General features: G+C 28.7%; 1 protein-coding gene across 1 annotated transcript in view; it reads left to right on the forward strand.

The window, feature by feature from the left end:
* The window catches only part of LOC123290551, a 32,000-nt gene extending 12,298 nt beyond the window's left edge, over positions 1–19,702 (forward strand). The window contains exons 2-10 of the mRNA XM_044870771.1: positions 10,241–10,326; positions 10,497–10,640; positions 11,474–11,765; positions 12,943–13,167; positions 13,276–13,440; positions 13,513–13,665; positions 14,275–14,427; positions 14,494–14,647; positions 19,347–19,702. Coding sequence (XP_044726706.1) covers positions 10,241–10,326; positions 10,497–10,640; positions 11,474–11,765; positions 12,943–13,167; positions 13,276–13,440; positions 13,513–13,665; positions 14,275–14,427; positions 14,494–14,647; positions 19,347–19,639 — 1,665 coding nt within the window. The 3' untranslated portion in view covers positions 19,640–19,702. The remainder of the gene's footprint in view (positions 1–10,240; positions 10,327–10,496; positions 10,641–11,473; positions 11,766–12,942; positions 13,168–13,275; positions 13,441–13,512; positions 13,666–14,274; positions 14,428–14,493; positions 14,648–19,346) is intronic.
* Positions 19,703–24,080: the final 4,378 nt, after the last annotated feature.

Here is a 24,080-nt window from a genome sequence, read left to right on the forward strand (position 1 = left end):
ATGAAAATAGTTGAGACTTACGTTTCAAATTTTGAGGATGAATTCTGTTAAAACTTAAACAGAAAATTAAGATCAGAATTTTTCGATATACACCATAATTTTTGAAATATTGATTCTTAAAGATTTAGAGAAAGTCACTTATAAAAGAAATAACTGCCATTCGTTTCAACACTTTTAATATATTTTATGGAAAAACAAGTGCCGCTTGTTATAATTTTCTTTATAAGAAAATATTTGACATGCTTTTAACTAATAAATATTAGTTTTTCAAATTAATCTTCAGAAAATTAGCCTTGTTACATAATAAAGCATACCTTTAAAAACACTTCAATATAAGATTTATATGTTAAAAACGCAAACTTTAGCAGTTCAAATCTAAAAATTTAACACGGTAAAGGGTATTAAAAAATTTACCCGCTTATAAAGAACATTAATTAGAATGCATATTAACGATTTAAAAATGATCGTAAGAAAACGTGATTTTTATGTCTTTAAAATAGCATATCTATAGTTCTTTAGTTTTTATGAAAGTGTGTCGAAATACCTAATAAAAATCAGTAATTAAACTGCGCTTATTTGATTTTGTATCGGTTCAGATTATCAAGACTACTCTGTATTATTTAATACATAATGTATTATAATCACATATCACAAAACAATACATAATCCTGTAATGGACAAGTGTTATTCATCAGTTTGTTATTAATTAATTTAATGTCTTTAAGAAAGATCATAATACACACATGTAACTAAGTCAATGTACTGTCATGTGTTTTTTATATCCAGAAAGTTAGCAAAAGTTTAACATACAGTTAGAATCTAAATAACATTTTCTTATCTTTCAATTTCTGTCGAATCCATTCGATTTAAAAAAAAAAATAATGTTGTCTTCGGAAAACTAAAAGATATCACTAAATTTTTCATTTTTGGGATGAAAAAAATAATTTTCCATCGGTAAAATAATATAAACTCAATTTTTGTATCCATTTATAAAATAAAATTGTTACATATTTTCTTTCTAAAGATGATTTCATTAATGGTAGCATTGGCATTTATTTCCAATTTTTTCGTGGTAGCTTTCCTGACATCGTCTCTACTTGCAATATGTAATATATTGCACCCACTGTACATTGGTATTGTTCAATTCCGTTTATATTTTCTTTTTTTCTTTAAATAATTTTGTCGTCTCATAATGTTTCAACCTACTGTTTTCGTAATGTAATAAGGATATTTATTTATATTTAAGACTAAATATAGTATTAATCATAAAGAGTTGTGTAGATTAATTATGCTTAGACCAAAAAGTAAACATATTGAGAGGAGTTCTCGTTTATGGAGCCCGGAAAATTTTAAATTGCGCAGACAAGCATAAGTTGGCGGAGAAGCATATTTTTGTTGTTGTCAAGAATTGAATTGAATAAAAAATATAAAAATTTTTCTCGGCACTGGATAAAACGCAATTTTTAGTGGGTCGGGGGATTAAAAAGAATAAAGCTGCTCGCTCAACAAGTTCATTGATAAATAGGTGTTTTTATCAATGATGCCATAAGTTGCTGACTTGAAGAGAAGCGAAACGATATTTTTTGGACACTGAATTGAATGGAAATTTTTATGTAGAAATTCAAGGAATATTTTAAAATTTACTTGGATATTACTCGATCTTAAACCCTGTAATACATTTCAAAAAATTAAACAAAACAATGTCAGTGCTTGCATTATTTTTATAAATTTGATAAGTTTAAAAAACAAAAACATTTATGTAGATTCAAAATTTAGTATATTTAGTATTTCTTAGAAAAAGTTTTTTCCTAAAAATTTACCCTTTTAACTCTCTGAATATTTTCCGATAGATTTAGTGCCTATGGAATTAAAATCAACTCATTATTTAAAGCTTGAAAATTTTCCAACTCTCTTCTCTACCTTGTATATAATTTCATAATCTGCGTCCTTAAGGAAAAATTCTAATGTTTACGAAAAAAAGTTTCAAACAGAAGTTGTAGGTATATTAACTTCCTGACCCATGACTCCATTAGCTTAGGTATGTTGCCCGTTTACGTGTGAAGCATCAATATTTCTAAGTGTTACAAACTTTTAACTAAACATATTCTGATACATTTCATATATTACATTGTATTAAAAAAAAAAAAAACAAAAAAAAAAAAAACATTTACAAAAGTAATTAAAATAATGTATACCTCTAATAGAGTATCTGTTTGCCGGAAAACTGGATATTGAATTAGAGCCGCAATACAGGATAACATACTCGCACGTGTTATAATTCTGTATTATATAAGAGTTAAATACTAATGTACTTATGTAATACTTTTCTTACTACTTTTGTGTTTATAAATAATATAATTAATTACTTGCATATTACAAAATTTTTCATATTTTTATTATCATTTAGATTTGTAAAATAATCTTATAAATATTTATCAATTTAGTCATTAATTTTCGCTGTACATAATAATATTTTAATTTTACACGCATTATACCGATTTTTGTTTCAAAGATGGTATGTAGGCCTATACCTATACAACAAATAATTTTAGAGTATTAACTTTCAAACCTACTCATGAATTATGACCTTAAAATATTGTGAATAATTCTTTAAACGAATAACTAATTATTCTAAAAAATATTTGAATTTTGTAAAATTGTAATTTTAATATATATTTTGTACAACTATTGGCGAAAGTCTTCGTGAATTTAGCCATATATTATTGTAGCAAATCTTTCTGTAGGTATGGTTTTAGAATTGGGGATTATCAAGACTGAATAATATTAAAGAATGAAAATTTTAAATTTAGCAAAATTCTAATTTTTCTAATCAATTTGAGTTGAATTAATTAGTTTGCGAAAAAATTCTTTGGTTGATTTATCTCAAATAGTTTCTGTACATAATTTTTAAATCCGATAGCACTTACATCGGGTATTTCATAATTGATTTCTCTAAAACAATGCAGTCAATCAATTTCAATTTAGGATTGATTATAGTAGGATTTACTATGTAGGTCTAAACAAATGCCTTGATTTGGAAGTAAGTAATCTATATAATCAATTGAATAGGTTATTGGGAAAGTGAGGCGATCATTTTATCTAGTTTAAGTTTTCTATACCTTTATTAATATATTATTTTTTATTTTTATTTATTTTATAAAAATGCATAATTACAATTAAAATACTTACACACTTAATTTCTAAAATTAATTACCATTTAAGGGAAGCTTATATGTCTATATTATCAGAATCTTGTTTGATTAAAAAAAAATATATGTTTATATAAAAATATTTCTTACATCAAATGTCTTTTTGCATCAAATTCTTTTCTCATTTCATAAATTTCATACCTAATTCATATATTTAAACTTTCGTCAATTCTTATATTAAAATTTGTCTACAAATCGAGAATTCCTTTAGAATAATTATTTATAGCAGTTACCGGCCTGCTTCGCCTTAAAATTTTAAAAATAAAGACTGCCTTTAGCCAGAAAGTTGAGTCCGGTTTTATGGTCAAGACAACAAAATAACACTACTTTTAGATTGATAGTACAGCGAATGAAGGAAAGACTTTTTCTACCAATTATAACATCCCGATCCGATTGACCTGAAATTTGCACAGTAAGTAGAAAATAGCAAAAGAAACAAAGTTAATACAGTTCCATGGTACGCATTACCCAGGGAGTGGAAAATGTATATTGAAAATGTCAACGGGAATCGATAGAGGGATAAATTCTAAACAAAAATTGTCATTGGAGCATATTTCGAAAATTCAATACTTTCCGACTTATTGGCGATTGAAATTTTAAAAGAACCTATTGACATCCTACGAAAAAAAGCTTTCAATGTCATTTTTTTGAATCTTGTTATTTTTAAGGGCCGTCTCGTAGACTTTCAATAGCTTTTCAAAGAACGTTGGATAAACTATTATCTGTTGCTCTGGAAACAGATATCCCTGAAATCAAAATAAATAAAAGCACGACTGTAGCAACACGATTTTCGTTACAAACACCTCTACAAATTGAAGTGAGGATATAAAGCTTCATCTGAATAATGTTTATAAAATTTTTGATAAATAAATCTTTTCATTGTAAGATCGGCACTTATTTTTCATTTTTCTATTAAACTAGACATTTCGTTTGCTTCGAAGTCACTTCCAGTAAAAATGATATTAGCCAGCATGTTCTAATTCACTATCTTTAAAATGATCGTACTTAAGCCCAAAAGGATTAAGTAAAACGAAGGTAACAACTTGTAAATCAATCCATAGTATAAAACAAAGTCGCTTCCCGCTGTCTGTTATTATGTCCCTATCTATGCTTAGATCTTTAAAACTACGCAACTGATTTTGATGCGGTTTTGAAGAGGAAGATTTTGATGTATAATACTAATAGAGAAACACTGATAATTGAAGCGAGTGGTTTACAGTTAGTACATACATAATACATTCTTTGATGCAAAAAAATGTGGCACTCATTGTTTTTACCGACTGCTTCCAAAATATTGGTTTTTATAATTGCGAAATCCTAATATAAAGAATAGTTAAAGAAATTTAAAATTTATTGCATTTACTTGAATTGTTAATTAAAAATATTCAATGCAATGAATCATTCAAATATATTTTTGAAAATATTTCAAACAAACACAATATATCTCCGTGTGCGTATACATTAATTACGGTCAATCGTTTACACTTTAACCTTTGACTTAACATTAAACCAGACCTTTCAAGTCCTATTATTAAAACATATTATTCAATTAAATTTTCTTTTTTTTTTTAATAAATTTATTTTAAAAAAATATTATTTATTCGGATATAACACTTTTTATAGGTATGATAGTAAGTTTATTGTTTTCATTTCGAAAAAAAGAAATAAAATATTTTACTATTCGTTGTGTGCGTAGTCATAAAATCTATGCCAGCGCTTCCATTGAAAAATTTTGGCGTTAAAGGAGGCTGTTATGACTAATTTGCAATTCTTTAAATGTTAATGTTATAGAAAATGTCAAATTAAAATTATTGAAAAATACTAATTAATTAAACTTAATGCATTAAAAATTGTGAAAATAAGAAATCAAATTGCACAAATATTATTTTTCAAATCTAAATTATCATAATTATTTATTTAAATTTGTAAGACAATAATATTAAATTTTCAATGTAAATCATAAATGCAATCCATACAATTATATATGCATCCATACAATTCTATAATTAAAGTAGTGTATCGTTACCATGGAAACGCCTCCAATAAAACTCACATACGTTACAAACATATTTACCTGGGTTTTAAAATATCTAAGTAAGTATATAGTTTTATAATGACATTTATAATAGTATATTACACATCCAGGGAATAAAAGTAAAAAATGTTTCAAATCTCATGTTCATTGTCGCCCGAGGCGAAGTCGAGGGTGACAAATATGAGATCCGAGACATTTTTTACTTGCCCCTGCTATGTATACTATTTTTCTACTCGAGGAAGTTGCGGCTTTCCGCTTCCATCGAGCAGAAAAACTGTTTCGCCTCGGGCAACAATGAGTATGAGATCTGAGACATTCTTTACTTGCTCCCGTCGTGTGTATACTATTTTTCGTAGCTTCTTTAAGTAAAATGGAAGTATTTATCATAAACAAAGTTTATTTATTCATTATTAAATCAAAAAGTTATTGGTCTACACCTGAAAACGCCATATCCAGCACGGTTTGCTGAAAGGTGAATCTTATATCGAAGAAATTTAATTTAATTTCCATGTATAAGTAATTATCATTTTATTTTAATATTATTTTCATTATTTAAAATTAAAATTATAATTCTGATATCACGACATTATAAAAAATTTCTCAAGATTCCATGGGAAGAGTTATTATAGGTTCTTCGACCATTTATGATTAATTCTAAGCGGTCAAAAATTTCGATTCTAACTGTGAGTTCAAAAACAGTTGTTGATTAGATATCCGCAAATTTTGGATTGATTTGCTTTCTAAATATTATTATTTTATAATGAAATATTTTATCACAAACAATTTTAGAGTTAAGCCTACAAAAGATTGTAAGGTCAAAGTGGTCAAAATTATTATATTTTTTGACAAACAGAAATCGTCATGTAGTATGTAAAAATTGATTTGTAAGAAATCTTAAAAAAAATAATAAATTATAGTAAATATTAATTTTACAACTATGATTAGCATAGTAATAATTCACTTTTACTAATATTAATCGAAAAATGATTAATATTCACGAAAGGAATCATGATTATAAACTGAACTCTATCCATTATACATTTATCCATCTGCAGTAAAAAATGTACTCGTAAAACTTTATGATATATGATTTATTTATTTAACAAATTACTTATGTGACTGACACTACATGCAAAAGGAAGTCGCGTTCGAGAGTGTTTTTAAACTTCGGATATCTTCCCCTATGCAAAATTAACAGAACAAAACGTGAGTAACACTACCGTCACTTTCGATTTAAAAATAGTTTATTTTAGAAATTAATAGGTATTACAGGACACAAAAGATAGGATAAGATAGTAACTTCAAAACATTTTAAAGATATAAAAATGTACTAAAACGCAATTTTTGAGTACAATTAATAAGAATTTAAAAGTCACTAATAAAATTTAAAATAATTAGAATTTTAACTTTCTTATTAGCATAAATCATGAAGTTTTAATGAAAATATTTACGAAGAAAAAATATATACATAATTAAGATACTGAAAGCTTAAAGTACTACAGTGTTTGTTAATTTCTATTTATTGTGTATAGGCAATTTTATTACAGATATGATATACAAATTACAATCATACTGAACAAAATTATATCTTAATAACCAAATCGGTGGGGTACATTTTTAGACCGTTGGTCTAGTTTTCGTCATTAGCGAGCACGATTAGGTTCAAAATGAGGGTAAAATAATGGAATTTGATAAAGTAATAAGGAAAATTTCGCGGACTCTGAGAAAAACAGCACAAACAGATTCAACAAATCATATCTTCAAAAAATTTTTAAAATTTTGATTTAGAATATAATTTTTTTGGGATTTAGATGAAAAACTTTACTTTTATATTATATATATGTAGAGATAAAAGTATGTTACTAATATTACCTATAAATTAAATACTACCTATAGTACTCGCATATTGTATTCGAACATTCAAGGTTGACGATAGATATCAAAAATCAACAATACTTATAATATAGTATGAAAATATTCCGTGACAATCCAAACTATTGCCTGTCATTAACATCCATTGCATAATTTTTCATTTAACGCAATTCATTATAATAATGTTTTTCTTTTTACATAAAGCAAATAATAATATTATTATATTTTTTATATAAATTGATTCTTATGTAAAGAATAATTATATACCTATGTTTAATCGAACCATGGTTATGGTTGCTTACATTGTTTTAATATTAATTTATAACTCATGTAATTTCTTTATAATTTTTATTTCAAATGTCTAAATAATTCGGTTAATTATTCTAATTAATTTAGTTGTTACTAAAAAGTATTAAAGCTAAAAAATTAAATTATTTGGGAACAATTGCAAAAATGTAGGTACATTGTATCAAAAATTATAGCAAGTCCAAAATTGAAGCGCTTAAACTATACATCCTGATAAGCTTGCCAAGTTTAAAATATAATTTATACACTTTTCTTGGTTAATAAAGTGCTTTGTACTTGCACAAATTTTTTTTAAGGTAGTACCAGCATGAAATCACTTTTCGACAGATTTGGCCGAATTTTTTTTCTCGGGTTTATAATAGCTTTATTTATGAATTCCTAAAATTTCATAATTTTTGACCGTTTAGATCGCGAGATATTTAAAGACAAAGTTCGCGATTTTGAGGGTCATGTCCCATTTAAAGCATGTAAAATGTCCGGTCTCTCCAACTATTTTTTATGATATTATTATATATTGAAGAAAAAGTAGAAAAAAATGTTTATACAATACAATTCTAAAAAAAAAATTTAGAAATTAATTTTCACTTTCGAGATATTAATTTTGACGTAAATTGATCGAAATTGGGACGTTGGCATAATTATTTCCCATTTTAAACGGTCAAAATTTCTGAAACTTTGGGAATTAATAGTAAGCATTATTAAATTCTTAAATTTAATTTTTCGTTAAATTCTGTCGAAAAAAAAATTGTACCATTGCTTTAACATAGAAACTGCAAATACCATGCTGGAACTACGTTAAATTGACATTGACGCCTGCCTGCAATGCACCAAATTTTTTCTAGTTCATTAATCAAAAAATGCATAATATACTTCTACCTATTTTTCTATAGATTCATGGTAAAAGAAAGCATATATAAAAATTATTTGTATTTAGACTTTAAAACATATAAACCCGTGTAGGCAAATCTTCAATAAAATCTTGAGCAATTGAAAATCTTAGAAAATGAATCAAACATACAAAAGTGATTTATATAGTGACACTTGAAAAATAGGGTTTTCTGTGCATCCCTGGTAAAACTGGATTATATATCATAATATCTCGGATGATTTCTTTTGATCAAAAAATGGTAAAACTGAGATCATAATAGATCTAGTTATATCTTATTAAATGCATACTTCGTCTGTGTAAATCTACTTACAGCATAATTGATGTACAATTGTTAATCTGTGTACATCAGAGTACATAAATGTCATGTACGTTAGACCAACACTGATATAAGCTTATGTACATTGATGTACTCTGATGTACACAAATGAACTACTGTTTTACATCAATTGTAATGTAAGTAGATCTACACAGATAAACAAGTGTACATCTACTAAGATATAGGTATATTTTATATATTTTATAAGATATAGGTATAGACAAAGACTATAGGATAGACAAGAAGCAGAAGTAAGATAATATATAAGAAGGTATTCCAATCCTGCAATGCATGATGGGAAATGTGTCAAGCGGTCGCGCCACCACGAGTGTGTCAGACACACTAGCCGGGTTATAAAGTCGTTTCATGCTAACTCCTCAAATAATAAAATTTATTATTGTTATGGAAGGGTAAAAATAATTTTTTCTGACGCTGAATTATTATTAAAAAATAAATTTTATTATTTGAGGAGTTAGCATGAAACGACTTTATAACCCGGCTAGTGTGTCTGGCTTGACACATTTCCCATCATGCATTGCAGGATTGGAATACCTTCTTATATATTATCTTAAGCAGAAGTATAATTATAAGTGACATCTGGAGTCTGAGGCGATCAACTATTAAGTTTGTAGGCCTTTGCGGGTATGGCTATTAAGTTTAACTACTTTGCGGGGGTGACTATTAACTATTAAGTTTGAAAGCCTGACTCGGTAGAGGCGCTGAAACTCGTATACTACGATTTTACATTAGCTCATATGGGCTGCTTCTCCTCTATCCTATGCTCTTTGGGTATAGATAGATATACTAGGTATATTTTGATTTCAGTTTTACCATTTTTTTGATTAAAAGATAACACTGGAAATATCCCGATATTTAATCCAGTTTTTCCCGGGGTTTTGCAAATTAAAAGCAACACCAGTACCTTCTTCATTGACTCCATTATCGATTTTTTTTATATGGCTCTCATAATAATTACTTTTTCAAATCAACTCTAATTTATATTGGAACTAATCGAATTAAAAATAAATAAAAATCATTCGTATCAAATTTTTATACAAATTGATGACCAACAACTAATTTTATAATCAAAAACAACCAAAACAATAAAGAATTGTTAAATATAAAGAATTGTTAGAAAATTAGAAAATACTGGAAGTGAAAGCAGCCAAACATTTTATAAACAAAAATATTAAAATCGTTGTTTTCATGTAATTTTTATATTAACTTGCATTGTCATTAATTTTTTAATTATTTGTGACTTTTTGTTTCTTTTTTAAATCTCAAATGTCCATTATAACATAATATGCACGAACCACACTAAAAAAATTTTTTCACTATCTTTTTAAACTATCACCCTATTCTTAAAATTAATATTTTGCTACTAAATTTATCAAAGAATTTATGAAGAGACGGTGAAGCCTCAAAATACCAATTTTTTTTAGTGGCATGTTTTTTTCTTACAATCCCAATTTTTTTTTTTTGTAGTGGATAGTGGACTATAAAATTTAAAATTCAAATTTCTTAAGCCTCTGATTTTTTGTCGGACTGTTCAGTGCGGCTCATGCATATGACCAACGAACATTAATTATAATTTTGTTTTATCATTGTTTCAGGGTCAAAATGGATTTGATGATTTACGACGATATATCAAACAAGGTGGAGATTTTTGTAAAGAATTATCAACAATTTTACAAGAACGGTAAATACTTCTTTTTTATTATTCAATTTTATCGAAGATATTAAAAATAAAATTTCAAATTCGCATCAATGCCAGGAGAGTATTTACGATTAGCTAATAAATACTGATTATGACATTGGGACGAATTTGAATTTTTTTTAATTATTCTCTAATTAAATGAATTTGCTTAGATCTGATGCTGAATTACAATATGCGAAAAGTTTGTCAAAGTTAAGTAATAAATTAAGTCGAGCGTGCAGAGAAAATATTGGAAGTATTAATGATGCCTGGAAAGCTGTTGCTATTGATATGGAAACTCGAGCTGAGGTTCATCGGTATGTTTATTTTAAGTTTGTATTATTCATAACAAAATTTCTTCTTGCCCAAAGTATTAATGAAAGTAGCTTGTGTAATTTTCCACTTTAGTAAGATTTTTCACTTTAATTAGATACTCTGAACCAACGTGTTCTTCAACGTAACTATAATAGTAAAAATTTTCTATTTTACTTATTTTAATTTTTATTGCAAATTTTTTTCATAAACTTATTATTTAATACTTAAACTTTGCCCTGTTACAGAAAATTTTACCGGACAAAAAGGATTACATAAACAAAAAGCTTTGAATTTGATAAATTTTATTGAAACAATTGAAAACAAACAATTGACTGAGTTAATTGTTGAAATAGCATGTATAGACAGTGTTGATTACTCTATCACATTACACATTTACATATACATGTCACACATACATAAATGACAATCCCTTACTAATACATACTATAAAATTTGCAACTAATGTGTGCCCTGGTGAGTAAACAGTGATGTTTACAAAAAAATGTTTCAATCAAAAGTAGTTTATTTTTTGATAAGGAACATTTTTTACATTTGAACTTTTGTTCTATCTCTAATGGTTTACAAGACCCAATTGACCTATGTTGGTCATTTACGAACTCGACCTTACTTTTAACGTCTTGAGTACGCTGTAAAAATTCAGCTTTATATCTTTTTTTCGTTTTTGAGTTATCGTGTTCACAGACGGACAAACGGACGGGCGGACAACCGAAAATGGACTAATTAGATGATTCTATGAACACCCATACCAAACTCTTTTCAATACTTATTATATTAACCCCATTTATAAGTAAAATGTTTTACGTTTTTTTTATAGGCAATTTTCATCTTTATTATGTGAAGAAGTTGTCAAACCATTACGACATTTAACAGAATCACAACACAAAACACGTAAAAATACTGAATGTCAAGTGGATAAATCAGCAAGAAGTTTAGCTGATTGGCGAACAGCTGAAGCCAAAAGTAAAAAACAATCACATGCATCTGCCCGTGATAATGAAAAATTACAAGATGCTTTGTTGGATGTAAGATTATCGCGTAGTAGTAGTCTTATTCATCTTTCACATCTTCATGGACATAAAGCCACATCCGATAAAGAAACGGCTAAAGTAAGTAAATTCCCATAATGTTTGCATTCAGTTAATATAGTGATTGTAAAAGTCAAAATTATTAATATTTACATTGGCATACTCAAGTTTGAGCACAAGGGGTGAGGCAAAACAGAAATTTCTTGCCTAGAGCAGCAATAAATTTTCATAAATTCAACAGTATTTTGGTATAAATCGAAGAGTTTATTTACATAGAGAACGCCAGGGCCCAAAACTTGCGATATGCGAAGAGAAAGAGAAAATTGCCAGTGAGTTCCCCTGTGTCCTTGTCCATTACATACAAAAAATAATATAAAAATAATAGTAGACACAAAATCTCTCATACGATTATGACAAGAACATAGGGGAACTCACTGGCAGTCTTCTCTCTCGTTCATCATATCGCATCCACTTACAGGCTAGCAGATCCCTCGCGTTCTCTATGTCTATAAACTCTTTGGTACAAATATGTACTTAACCAACCAAATTATCTTGAGGACTCAGGTTTGAGTCCCGGCTTCTGTGTCAGTTTTTCGTTGTTGTCTATTTGTTTCAATGAAAATACGTAATGTGCTTTAAACCATTGAAGTGTACAGTCTCCCCTCATATGCTTAGTTGGTGTAACGTGTTGAGATAACAAAAGCTATTAAAAGTATCATGCATGAGGGACTTTGACTTATATAAAGTACACAAAAATTTGAAACAAGTGTAAAAATTTTATTCGTTTCGTAATAAAAATATGTAACCAAAAACATTGGTAAATGCAGGTCCAGAGGAGGCAGTTGCTCTGACATGCCCCCCTGTCAGTGCACCTATGAATGCATTACTTAGTTCGAAAAGGTAATCAATTAAACGTAAACCATAGTATTATGGCCATGGTTTAGTTGTTAAAGTACTCGCCACGAAAACGAGAGTTTCGAGGTTCAAATCCTAGCTGCTGTGTAATTTTTTTCTTCATATCCAGTATTGCAATTCTTTAATAAATTTATCTACAAATAATTCCATACAGTTGAATATATCGGCTGTAATTAAAGTAGCGTTCTCAGAGTAAATCTGATAGCAATCTGCTTCGATTATATCGTATGAAAAAACTCCCAAAGACTTTTCTCCTGAATTCTCTATATTACTGTATTGTGGAATTTCAATATTTAAAAAACACATATTTCTAAATTGTAATGTTTTTCTCATTAATCTTTAGCTGGAAATAAAGAAAAGAAAAGCTGAAGATGCTGTTAAAAAGTCTGATATTGAATATTACACGTTATGTGTGCGTGCTGAAAGAGCACGATTAGAATGGGAATCGGCTGTTTTGCGTGGATCAGGTACTTTCCAAGCGCTTGAAGAAGAACGTTTGAAAAATTTAAAATCATATTTAAGCTCATATTTACACTTATGCAATGAAATGGAACCACGAATCTTGGAAGTAAGTATGATTAATGTTTGCATTTTTTGGCGGCAGTTATAATCTTTTTAAATTAAATACAAACCAAACTGCGATTCTTAATTTTTATATTATCTCATTTTATTTCAGAGTACAGAAAGTTTAAAAGCACCAATCATACAATGCGATCCTGGTAAAGACATTCATACATTTACAAGTTTACGAAATTCATCCCAACACATTGCTGAACAATTACTCCCAGATTTTTATTGTGAACATATTACACTAGCAATGAACAGAGAACGTCGAAAACAGGTACTTAACATCATATAATTAATAAGTTTCACCTCGATGTATAAAATATTATTTATTTTTATTATATTTCAGGCACTGATAAAACTTTTACAATTGATTCGACAAGATTTAGAAAGAGAACGAAAATCAAAACAAGGATTAGAAAATTTGTCTAGAGCTATTAAACAGACTCCAAATTTTGGAACAGATGATTCACAACAAAATGTTAGCGAGAAAATGTATCATGTAAGTAGTTTTACTGATAATTCGTTGCGTGTATAATAGAGGTAGTGCCACAGGTAGAACATATAACAAGTCCATGTGCACATTATAAAAAATATTTCTCATTTATTAAAAACTAGCAGTTATCCACCCGCATCAAGGGGCAATATCATCTTTAAAATAAAGACTATCGCGTTATAGCATACACTTCCCTTGCTCTCACTTATTTCCACTTTTTTTGAAAATATAATAGAGCCCATGTTACTTTCTGATAATGGAGCAATCTACACGTGAAATAATTTTTAAAATCGGTTAACTAGTGGATTAAAAATGACGAATTTTCGTACAAACTTCCGTCCTCTTTTTCGTCACTTTAAGAATTAAATTTCCAAAAATTTACTAGTGCTGAGTATCGATCTGGCTATATTTTGCATCAGTACTCTTTTGCTTAACCCATCTCAATTCAGACTTTTGTGCTTTTTTTATTTACCGACTTGCATTATTGTTCATCTAGTTTTGTGATAACTACTCATTTAATATCGAATCGACCAGGCCTGTAAAAACCATCACACGAGCATTCCCTGCTCTTGAACTATAATGACAATTTTATTTACTGTTGTTTTAATATTTCAGATTCGCTCCATGCTGACATACTTAGAAGGGGCACGTTATAAAGTCCAAAATGCTTTAGCTGAAATTGATAATCGACAACGAATTACTCATCCACTAGCTGCACATATTACAATTACCAGAGATAAATCAGGGCTACAACAGAGTGTACTTAAGGTGCGTTAAGATTCAATAATTTATAGAATTTAAAAAAAATGTGACTAATACACACTCGAATTTCAGGTTCCACCTTGGTTGCGCGAAGAAGCAATGAAAGCATTAGGCGGAACACAGACAATACTTCCATGTAGCGAGCCATCAGAAAATACAGATGTATCTGATTGGATTGATCGTGGAATGGGCGATGGCAATTCTAATCAACCAGATTCTGATTTTGGTAAGTAAACTTATTTTGTGATGTAAGGAAACAGTTTTTTATATAAATCCCGTATATCCCGGAATCTCGGAGTCCAATAAAACAGTATGAGTATTTCTTAGAAGTGAACACAACTATGTTTTGTAACGAACTATATTTTATTCTGTTGGTACATACATTTTTATATAAGAACATTCTATCTTACAAAATTACGTCATATGTATTACCATACTATTGATAATAGAACCAATAAGTAATAATAGATGGCATCACATGTATTATATTTTGTTACTTATTTCAACATTCCCACTTAACAAAATAAAACTATTATTAATTATCTGCAAAAACTTTGCATTGACTTTTTGGTTCTATTTACTTAAACCTAACATTTCAATAAATTTATAGTGCTTGACTGCACTTAATCCTTTTGTAAATAAATCAGCTGGCATTTCTGACGTTGGCAAATATTCCAAACGAATAATATTATTATTTATATGTTGTCTAAAAAAATGAAAACGAATATCAATGTGTTTTGATCTTTTATGTAAACAGCTATTATTTGCCAATTTCTGTGCTGACTGATTATCATTAAAAATAGTTATTACATAATATTCTTTAGTTATTTCATATTGTAAATTTCTTAAATATATGGCCTCTTTACAACTATCAGCTATACTCATGTATTCTGCCTCTGTGCTTGATAAAGCGACAGTAACCTGCTTCCTAGTTTCCCATGATACAGCTCCTCCACATAAGGTAAAGAAAAAACCTGTATATGAACGTCTATCTAATACATTGCTAGCCCAATCGGCATCAACATAGGCTTGTATTTTAGAATTACCATTAGCAGTATATCTGAGGCAGAAACTTTTAGTTGAATTTAAATATTTTAAAATTCTTTTAGCATAAGCCCAATGTTCATTACTGTAACAATTGTTAAATTGACTTAAATAATTAACCGCAAAAACTATATCTGGCCTGGTAAGTACTGCCAAATACATCAAACAACCAATCAACTGTTGATAAGGTAATTGAGTGTTACAGTGTTCACTTTTATTTAAATTCAACTTAGCTTCAATAGGTGTATGTGTAACTTTACAATTCTGAATATTGAATTTTTGTGACAATTTTTCAATATATTGTTCTTGATCCAAAGTTACACTACCATTTTCTTTATCTACATGAATTCTCATGCCTAAACATTGTTTAACACTACCTAAATCTTTTATTTTAAATATAGACGACAAATCTTTCTTAATTTTGTCAGTTTCTGATACATTATTTGAGAAAATTAAGAAATCGTCAACATATAGAGCAATAAATATTTTAATTGAATTATTTATTTTAATATATAAACATGGTTCAACTTGAGACCTTTTAAAACCTACTGATTCTAAAAAACTATCTACTCTTTGGTACCAGGCTCTTGAAGATTGCTTTAAACCATAGATGGCCCTTTTTAATTTAAGTACTTTATTATTATCATTACATTCAAAACCTATTGGCATTTTCATATAAACTGTTTCTTTTAAAAAGCCATTTAAGAAAGCAGTCTTCACGTCTAGATGAGTTACATCAAGATTCATCTGAGCCGCCAAAGCTAAAAAATAATCTTAATGATGAATGTCTTAACACAGGTGAAAAAGTTTCATCAAAGTCAATACCTGGCTTTTGAAGAAAGCCTTTTGCAACTAACCTCGCACGATGTGTTATATTATTATCACTATCTATCTTGCGTTTGAACACCCATTTGCATGGCACAACTGTATTATTCACTGGTGAGTCCACAACTTCCCAGGCTTCATTTTCTTCAAATGAATTTAATTCATCGTTCATAGCCTGTATCCACTGAGCACTTTCTGGTCCATTTATAGCATCTTCAAGAGTTATATCACCACATTCAATTTCACTACTTGCACTAGTAAAACAGTATCGTTTCGGTTTTTTATGCACACGGCGTACTCTAGACACTATAGGAAGATTCACTTGTTGCTCTTGTTGTACTGGAAGATTCACTTGCTGCTCATGCTGTTCTGGAAGATTCTGTTGCTCTTGCTGCTCTGTAACTGTAGTAGAAGATTGAGATTCTGGTTTTACCTCCACCTTTGATGCATCATCGTGGTTTCCCACTGCTTCTGATATTTCTGTTTTCATAACAAAATCTTGCTGAGATTCGGTTATGTTTATAGGCATTTCTGTAGCTGTAGAACCATTCCCCTCCTCAATCACGACGATATCTCTACTAGTTGTTATAGAGTTATTGTTGGGATTGTATACTCTATAGCCTTTTACATTATCTGAATAGCCGACTAAGATACATTGGGTTGCTTTTTTATCCCACTTAAGTCTCTTCTCTTTCGGTATGTGGACCATTATTTTACTGCCGAATATGCGTAAATGACTAACATCTGGCTTATTTCCTGTCCACACTTCAAATGGTGTTCTATTGCCTAGACCTGATGCTATTGACCTGTTTCTTAAATACACTGCAGTATTCACTGCCTCTGCCCAAAAACGTTTGGTTAAACATGCATCGAACAATAGACATTTGGCCTTTTCTACGATTGTACGATTTAGCCGTTCACTCATTCCATTTTGTTCAGGAGTATATGGGTTTGTCTTTTGGTGCAATATTCCTGCTTCTTTTAAAAAATTGTCAAATTGCTTATTGCAAAATTCCGACCCATTATCAGTCCTAAAAATTTTTATTTTTTTACCTGTTTGATTCTCTGCCATATTTTTAAATGCTTTAAAATTATTTAGTACTTCATCTTTTGTTTTTAAAAAATAAACAAAGATCATTTTGCTTTTATCGTCCACAAACAATAGAAAATATTTAGATTTTCCAATTGATTCAGTTTCCATGGGACCACAAATATCTGCATGTACAGTCTGAAGAAACTCTTCACTTCTGTTACCAATATGTGTAAATGGTAATCTTGATTGTTTTCCTTCGCAACATACTACACAGTTTGTTTTGTTTACTTGGGATTTATCTGTATATGACATTCCTGTTACTGCACCATCTCTCATTTTTTCAAGATCGGTGCTATTTAAATGCGCAAATCTACGATGCCATATACGTCCGGATACTGGTGTAAACAAACAGTCTACTTGTTTTACATTTAACTTGTAAACACCATCCATACAGTCTGCTGTTGCGATCAGTTCGTTTCTTTGGTTATAAATCAGGCAACGATTGTCATTAAAAATTACCTTATTTCTCTTCTTAATAAGTTGACTCACTGAAAGTAAGTTTGTAGCAAGGTTTGGCACGTATAACACTTCTGTGACAGGTATATCATATTCTGTGTTGTTAACTATTGTTGTTATTTGTGTATCACCACAACAATTCACAGAAATCATTGATTTGTCAGCAATGACAATCTCGTCAACAAGTGGCTGATTTGACACATTTTTAAGCCATTGTTTTCTTGCTGTCATATGCATGCTGGCGCCTGAATCAATGTACCAATCTGTAGTTTTAAATTTACTGCTTAGAAAAATAGCGCTAAATGCATTTGATTGATTTTTCTTTTCTGTAAATTTACACTGATTTTTGTAATGCCCTTCCTTTTTACATCTATAGCATTTAATGTTTGATTTTGACGTTTCTGGCGTACTGACGTTAGCTATGTTTGCATTTCTATTCATTCGGTTTCCTTCATATTTCTTGGGCTGCCATTTTTTACCAGCAAATGCGCTCTGGGTACTTCCGCTGTTGATTTCATTTGAATCATCCATATCTATAAGCTTCGACTTGATTGAATCAGCCGTTATATCTATACCGGAATGTTCAATGGCCATGATCATCGGTGAGAATTTCTCGGGTAATCCTGCTAAAAGTAGCGACCCAACCCACTCTTCATTTATTGTGAAACCAGTATTATTCAATCGCTGGCTTGTTTCCACTATTGCGGTCACATATTGTGCCATGGACACGCAATTTTCACGTCGTATTGAAATCAGATTTCGCAATAATCCAATTCTTCTAGTAAAACCGTTATCATCAAACATTTTTCGTAGCTTCGCCCATAGTCCTGATGCCGTTGTTTCATTTTTAATATGCACGTATAAACCTGGTTCTATTGTAAGAATAATTTTTGCACGTGCTTTGGCATCGGTTGCCTCATCATTTTGTCTCAAACATTTTTCCATGCCTTCTAGAACGAGAAAGTTTTCAACTGCAAACGCCCATTCTTCATAATTTTCTCTTCCTTTGAGTTTCGTAATACTTGTTATCACGTTTCCCGACATGTTTTCACTTTGAAATTTTCCAACAAAATTTTAGCCAAAATTTTAACACAAATGGATTTATTTAGAAAATTTAAAATGAATTAACACTATTTAAAAATATTTTACTGGAAGATGTATGAAATATTTTAAGATTTCTTTTAATTATGAACATGTGGATTACTTTTTATATAACGCAGTACTTGAACACGTGAGGCCCATAACCTCTTAGAAGTGAACACAACTATGTTTTGTAACGAACTATATTTTATTCTGTTGGTACATACATTTTTATATAAGAACATTCTATCTTACAAAATTACGTCATATGTATTACCATACTATTGATAATAGAACCAATAAGTAATAATAGATGGCATCACATGTATTATATTTTGTTACTTATTTCAACAGTATTAAGCTCCATATTTAAGTTGATTAAATTTTTTTTTCAATTTTGCTAAACATTATTGTTGTTTTATTTTAGATGAATTCTCTTCACAAAGTAGTGAAAGTACAAAACAAGATGGTATAACAATTGAAGAAATTCGCGAAGCAAGTCCCACAGATGATGACGATAATAGTCAATCGGCAACACCAATATGTCACTGTCGAGCATTATACGCGTACACTGCACGATTATCTGATGAATTATCGTTGTATCCAGGTGATATTTTATCTGTATATCGTCAACAGCCAGATGGATGGTGGTTAGGTGAATGTGCCGGCGCTGTCGGTATATTTCCCGCTACATATGTTGAACAAATTGAGGCAACGTGACAATTGACTTGATGAAATCAATATATTATTATTAATATATATTTTTGTTTTTCTTTGAAGTATTTATTTCGTTTAATTTTTGTTAATCTTACACTAACGTTATTTCAATGTTACGTTTGAAATATAAAAATTTATCAATTTGTTTAAAATAATGTGTAATCATTTTTATATTGTTTATTATACGTAATAAATGTAATATTTTTCGACTTTATTTTCGAACTGTTTAATTTCAAACGGATACTAAATTATAATATTTGAGAACATAAATCAATAAACAAAAATATTAATTTTCGTTGTTGCGTATTTATAAAAATAATGGTAAGTATTTAATTTCAGGTTGTATGCTCATCTAGCTATCCATAAAAAACGTAATTTCCATACAAAATTTTTTCATGTTAAAAACATTGCTTTCAAAGTCTGTACCACCAGATCGTAAGTGTCAAAAATAAGAAAATTGTTGTTAATTCCTTCAAAATTGTTGCAAAATCAAAATAACGGCTAGAAGTAGTTTAAAAAAATTGTGTTTTTTTAAGAATATGCTCCTAGGTTTTTTAACTCAAAACTAAAAATGAATCGATATTTCATATTGTTTGAAAATATGATTTTGAGAAAATATCATTTAAACATTTAAGTATGTACATGTATAAAAAGTCGGTTTTCTTAAATACCCGTTTTAAAAATAATCAGCAGCAATCAGCATAAATAAAGCAAGTTTTTACCAATTTCAATAAAATTCAAATATGTTTTTCATTCTCTTATAATTTAGTATCCAATTTGTATAAGATTAATTAAAGGGTAAAATAAAATTCCCAAGGACTCATAAAAGAGCTCTCGCTTTAAAAAAACAAAATTTGGAAGAAAAATACATATGAGATTAATTGAAGGATATATAGGGGTATGATGAAGTGACTGTAACAAGCTAACAGACAATAAATTTATCTGTAATATTCTAATTTTGAGTAAATATAATAAAATCGAAATGTTTAAAATCGTGGATTTAATTTTTCAAAAATGATGTCCAGTTTTACAAACGCCGATTCCACGAATCAAAAATGTACAACGGTATTTAATATTTATTGTATACAATTTATTACAAATCTGGTTTACATATATCGCTCAAATTTTTCAATTTTCAGAAGTAGCATCCTGCTTAGGCAAATATTAGGATATCTTCGGTTTGTTTAGTTTATTTCAAAAAATATTGAACTACGGTAGCTTGAATCTAACAAACCTTGAAATGAGAATACATACCAATCAAACATATGTATATATAAAGGGAACTAGGGGAATGTGGACTAATTTCAAAATAAAATCGCTCCATAAAAATTAATTTATTAATTTGCTGTAACTAGCTTTTAGTGTAATATTGAATAATACTGCGGCTAGGCACGAAGGCGGACATCAAACACCAACAAAAATAGACAAGTATCAAATGGGTATACAAGTCCATTAGATAGTTAAAAAATATTGAAATCTATTTAGGGGGAAGAAAAACATTAAAAACTATCCCCAAAATCTCTTCTTTGAAAATATCTTGAGAACATACGAAGATGTGGAAAAAAGTTTCAACAAAAAAAAATAGATATCAATATTTAATATAAAATCATTTCTAATCACTTTTGACGTCTTTGCAATAGAAATAGAGATATTTGCAATAAACAAATCTAATTTATAGCTCAGCTGACTAGTGAAAATCCCTTCTTCCTAGCATGTATATAACTGAAAAACGTAATTTTTCCGATTTTCCTGGGGTAAATTTTTTCATATTTTATGTATCTGAGCTATAAATTACATTTTTTTATTGTAAATATGTCGGTTTCTATTGCAAATACGTCAAAATTGATTAGAAATGATTTTACCAAAAATTTTGATATCTTAATTTTTTATTTAAAACTTTTTCCCATATCTTCGTATGTTTTCGAGATATTTTCAAAAAAGTTATTTTAGGGGTAGTTTTTAATGTTTTTCTATTCCCTAAATAGAATTCAATATTTTTTAACTATGAATACTATAAATTTATGTCAAAACGAACTTATATTTAAAAATGCAGGCTTCCGTTTTGATGGTAATTTAAATCCTCATTGGACTATATTAAATGAATTGTATTCGCTTTGACATTGTATATGCACCTCTTTGGTACTTATCTATTTTCGTTGTTCGATATTCGCCTTCGTATCTGCCCGCTGCATAAGACGTAAAGCTTTTTAATATGTAAATCCAACATCCATTTCTCCGTGTTAAGAAGTATAAGTCGTAACCACATTTGATTGAAATTACATTTTAATCTAAGCTACCGAAAAATCGATAGCCAGGTCCAATTCGATCCATTGGATTGATTTAGTAAAAGTTGGCTTTATTTAATAGTAATCATTTAAAAGTCAGATTATCTGCATAGATAAATTATATTATAATATGTACAGCCGGCCTATAATGCGATATAGAAATTAAATATGGTTACGATATACTTATACGTAAATTAATCTATTTTTATATATTAACGTATCTGTTTAATTAAAGCAGATTATATTGACTGAATAAATAAATTAATGTCTTTATATAAATTGTGTATATAATCATAAATTTGTAAATTGTTAAAGATTATTTAATACCTACCTAGTAGCGTCACAAAGTTTATCAAAATAATCGTCATTGTTTTATTGAATCATCTATTTTTTCAGACACCTGCAAATTAATTTGTAAACAAAATATCTGATTCTTATTAGTAGTTAAATCTTTTAGATTATTAAAGAATCTTTATGAATCTTTCATGAGTAAAAAAATTTATTATAGAATAGAAACGGTAAAAGATAAATTTATTCCTTAAATTTAGAATTTTAGTTAATGTAATAGTTAAAACATTTCGTAAAAATGCCCACACGCGTTTTGTGATTATCGTTTCTTAATAAAAAAAACTATCACAGATCAGTGATGTTGAATTTATTTTATATCAATGACTAATTTAAAACATATATCAATCAATGCTTCGAGAAAGTATAACTGATAGAAGTATAAAAACATTTTTTACATTGCTAGTATGTAATTACTACCCATGGATATTAGGGTATGTTTAGTAAGATTATATCCTCCTGCTTAAAAACAATGATAATTTTATCCGGTAAATAAATTGAAGATAAATGAAATGTACTCATAAAAGAATTAATAAGATCCTATCCAATTTTCATTTGTTTGTTACTTTGGTATTTCGCATTTTGTAACACATTAATGATATAAGCTCGAAAATTTAGATGAAATTGAAGCCTTAACATTATCAGAACCACAAATGTTTTAATCCGATTTTCATTTGCTATAAATTGAAATGTATAAGCTAAACTAACATTATTTCTGACTCACTCTGTATATCGTACAGATAGATCTCAATTACATACTGAAAAAACTTTATGTCATTAATTTTTACCATAACTCCAGGGGGTGAGATACAATCGGTGAAAACTTTGAATTTCTTGACAGCAACTGCTAAATTCAATATTTTATACGAAATGTTTTTCCCGATTTGTGACAAATCAAGAATCAAAATTCAAAAATAAGCAATATACACGTTTTTTAATTTGATCCTTGATTTACGCATGCAATTTGTGGTAATGATCCGAACTGAAATAAAAAAATTGCATTATTACATTATTACAAAGTTATTCCCAAAACTTGGATAAGAAGTTGCAAAGGCGGAGTGGAGATTCTTTTAAATAAAGTTTTTACTGCACACACAGTGATGCATATTTGTCTCTCAATAAAAAATAGCATATTATCTGAATAAAAAATAACGCTTTTTACGCTGGGCTCCACCATGATAGTCACACCATATTTACACCGTTTTTATCCAGTACATGTTTAAAGTAAATGATTCTTATACGGATACATTATTAGCTTAGATTTTTAAACTTTGTGACATTAGCATGATATAAGAATATTGTAGTTTGTTTTTAGTCTTTTTAGTATATATGAAATGTATATATTATAAAGGCCAACCAAAAATTATTTTTTATATTTTAAAAATATATGTATAATGTATATTTTCTAAAAACAAAATGAGATATTTTTGTTTTCAATATTTCTAATTATTTTCGCATTTAAATAACCATTAAAAAGTGTAAAAAATTTATTATTTTTCAAGAAAATTAATCTCAGCAAAGGTGAGATCCTTGAAATTATTTGTAAGATTTATGTAATCATTTCGAGAAATAAAAATACAATAACAAATGTCTCATATCAAATATAGAATTATGTCATTTTAAACCAATCTGATGTGTAGGCTTCACATAACTTCCTTATACGCTTATAAACTCTCGTCTCCACAATTGGTAGAAGTGCGTTTTAACAAAATTTTCATGATGTGAAGATAAGGAATAATAATTGTACACAACAATTAGGTTGTTGAACAACAAATAATAATCAATTTTTGTATTTTGTTTCAATTCTTTATCGT

This window comes from Chrysoperla carnea, chromosome 1, assembly GCF_905475395.1.
Source record: "Chrysoperla carnea chromosome 1, inChrCarn1.1, whole genome shotgun sequence".
Taxonomy (NCBI): domain Eukaryota; kingdom Metazoa; phylum Arthropoda; class Insecta; order Neuroptera; family Chrysopidae; genus Chrysoperla; species Chrysoperla carnea.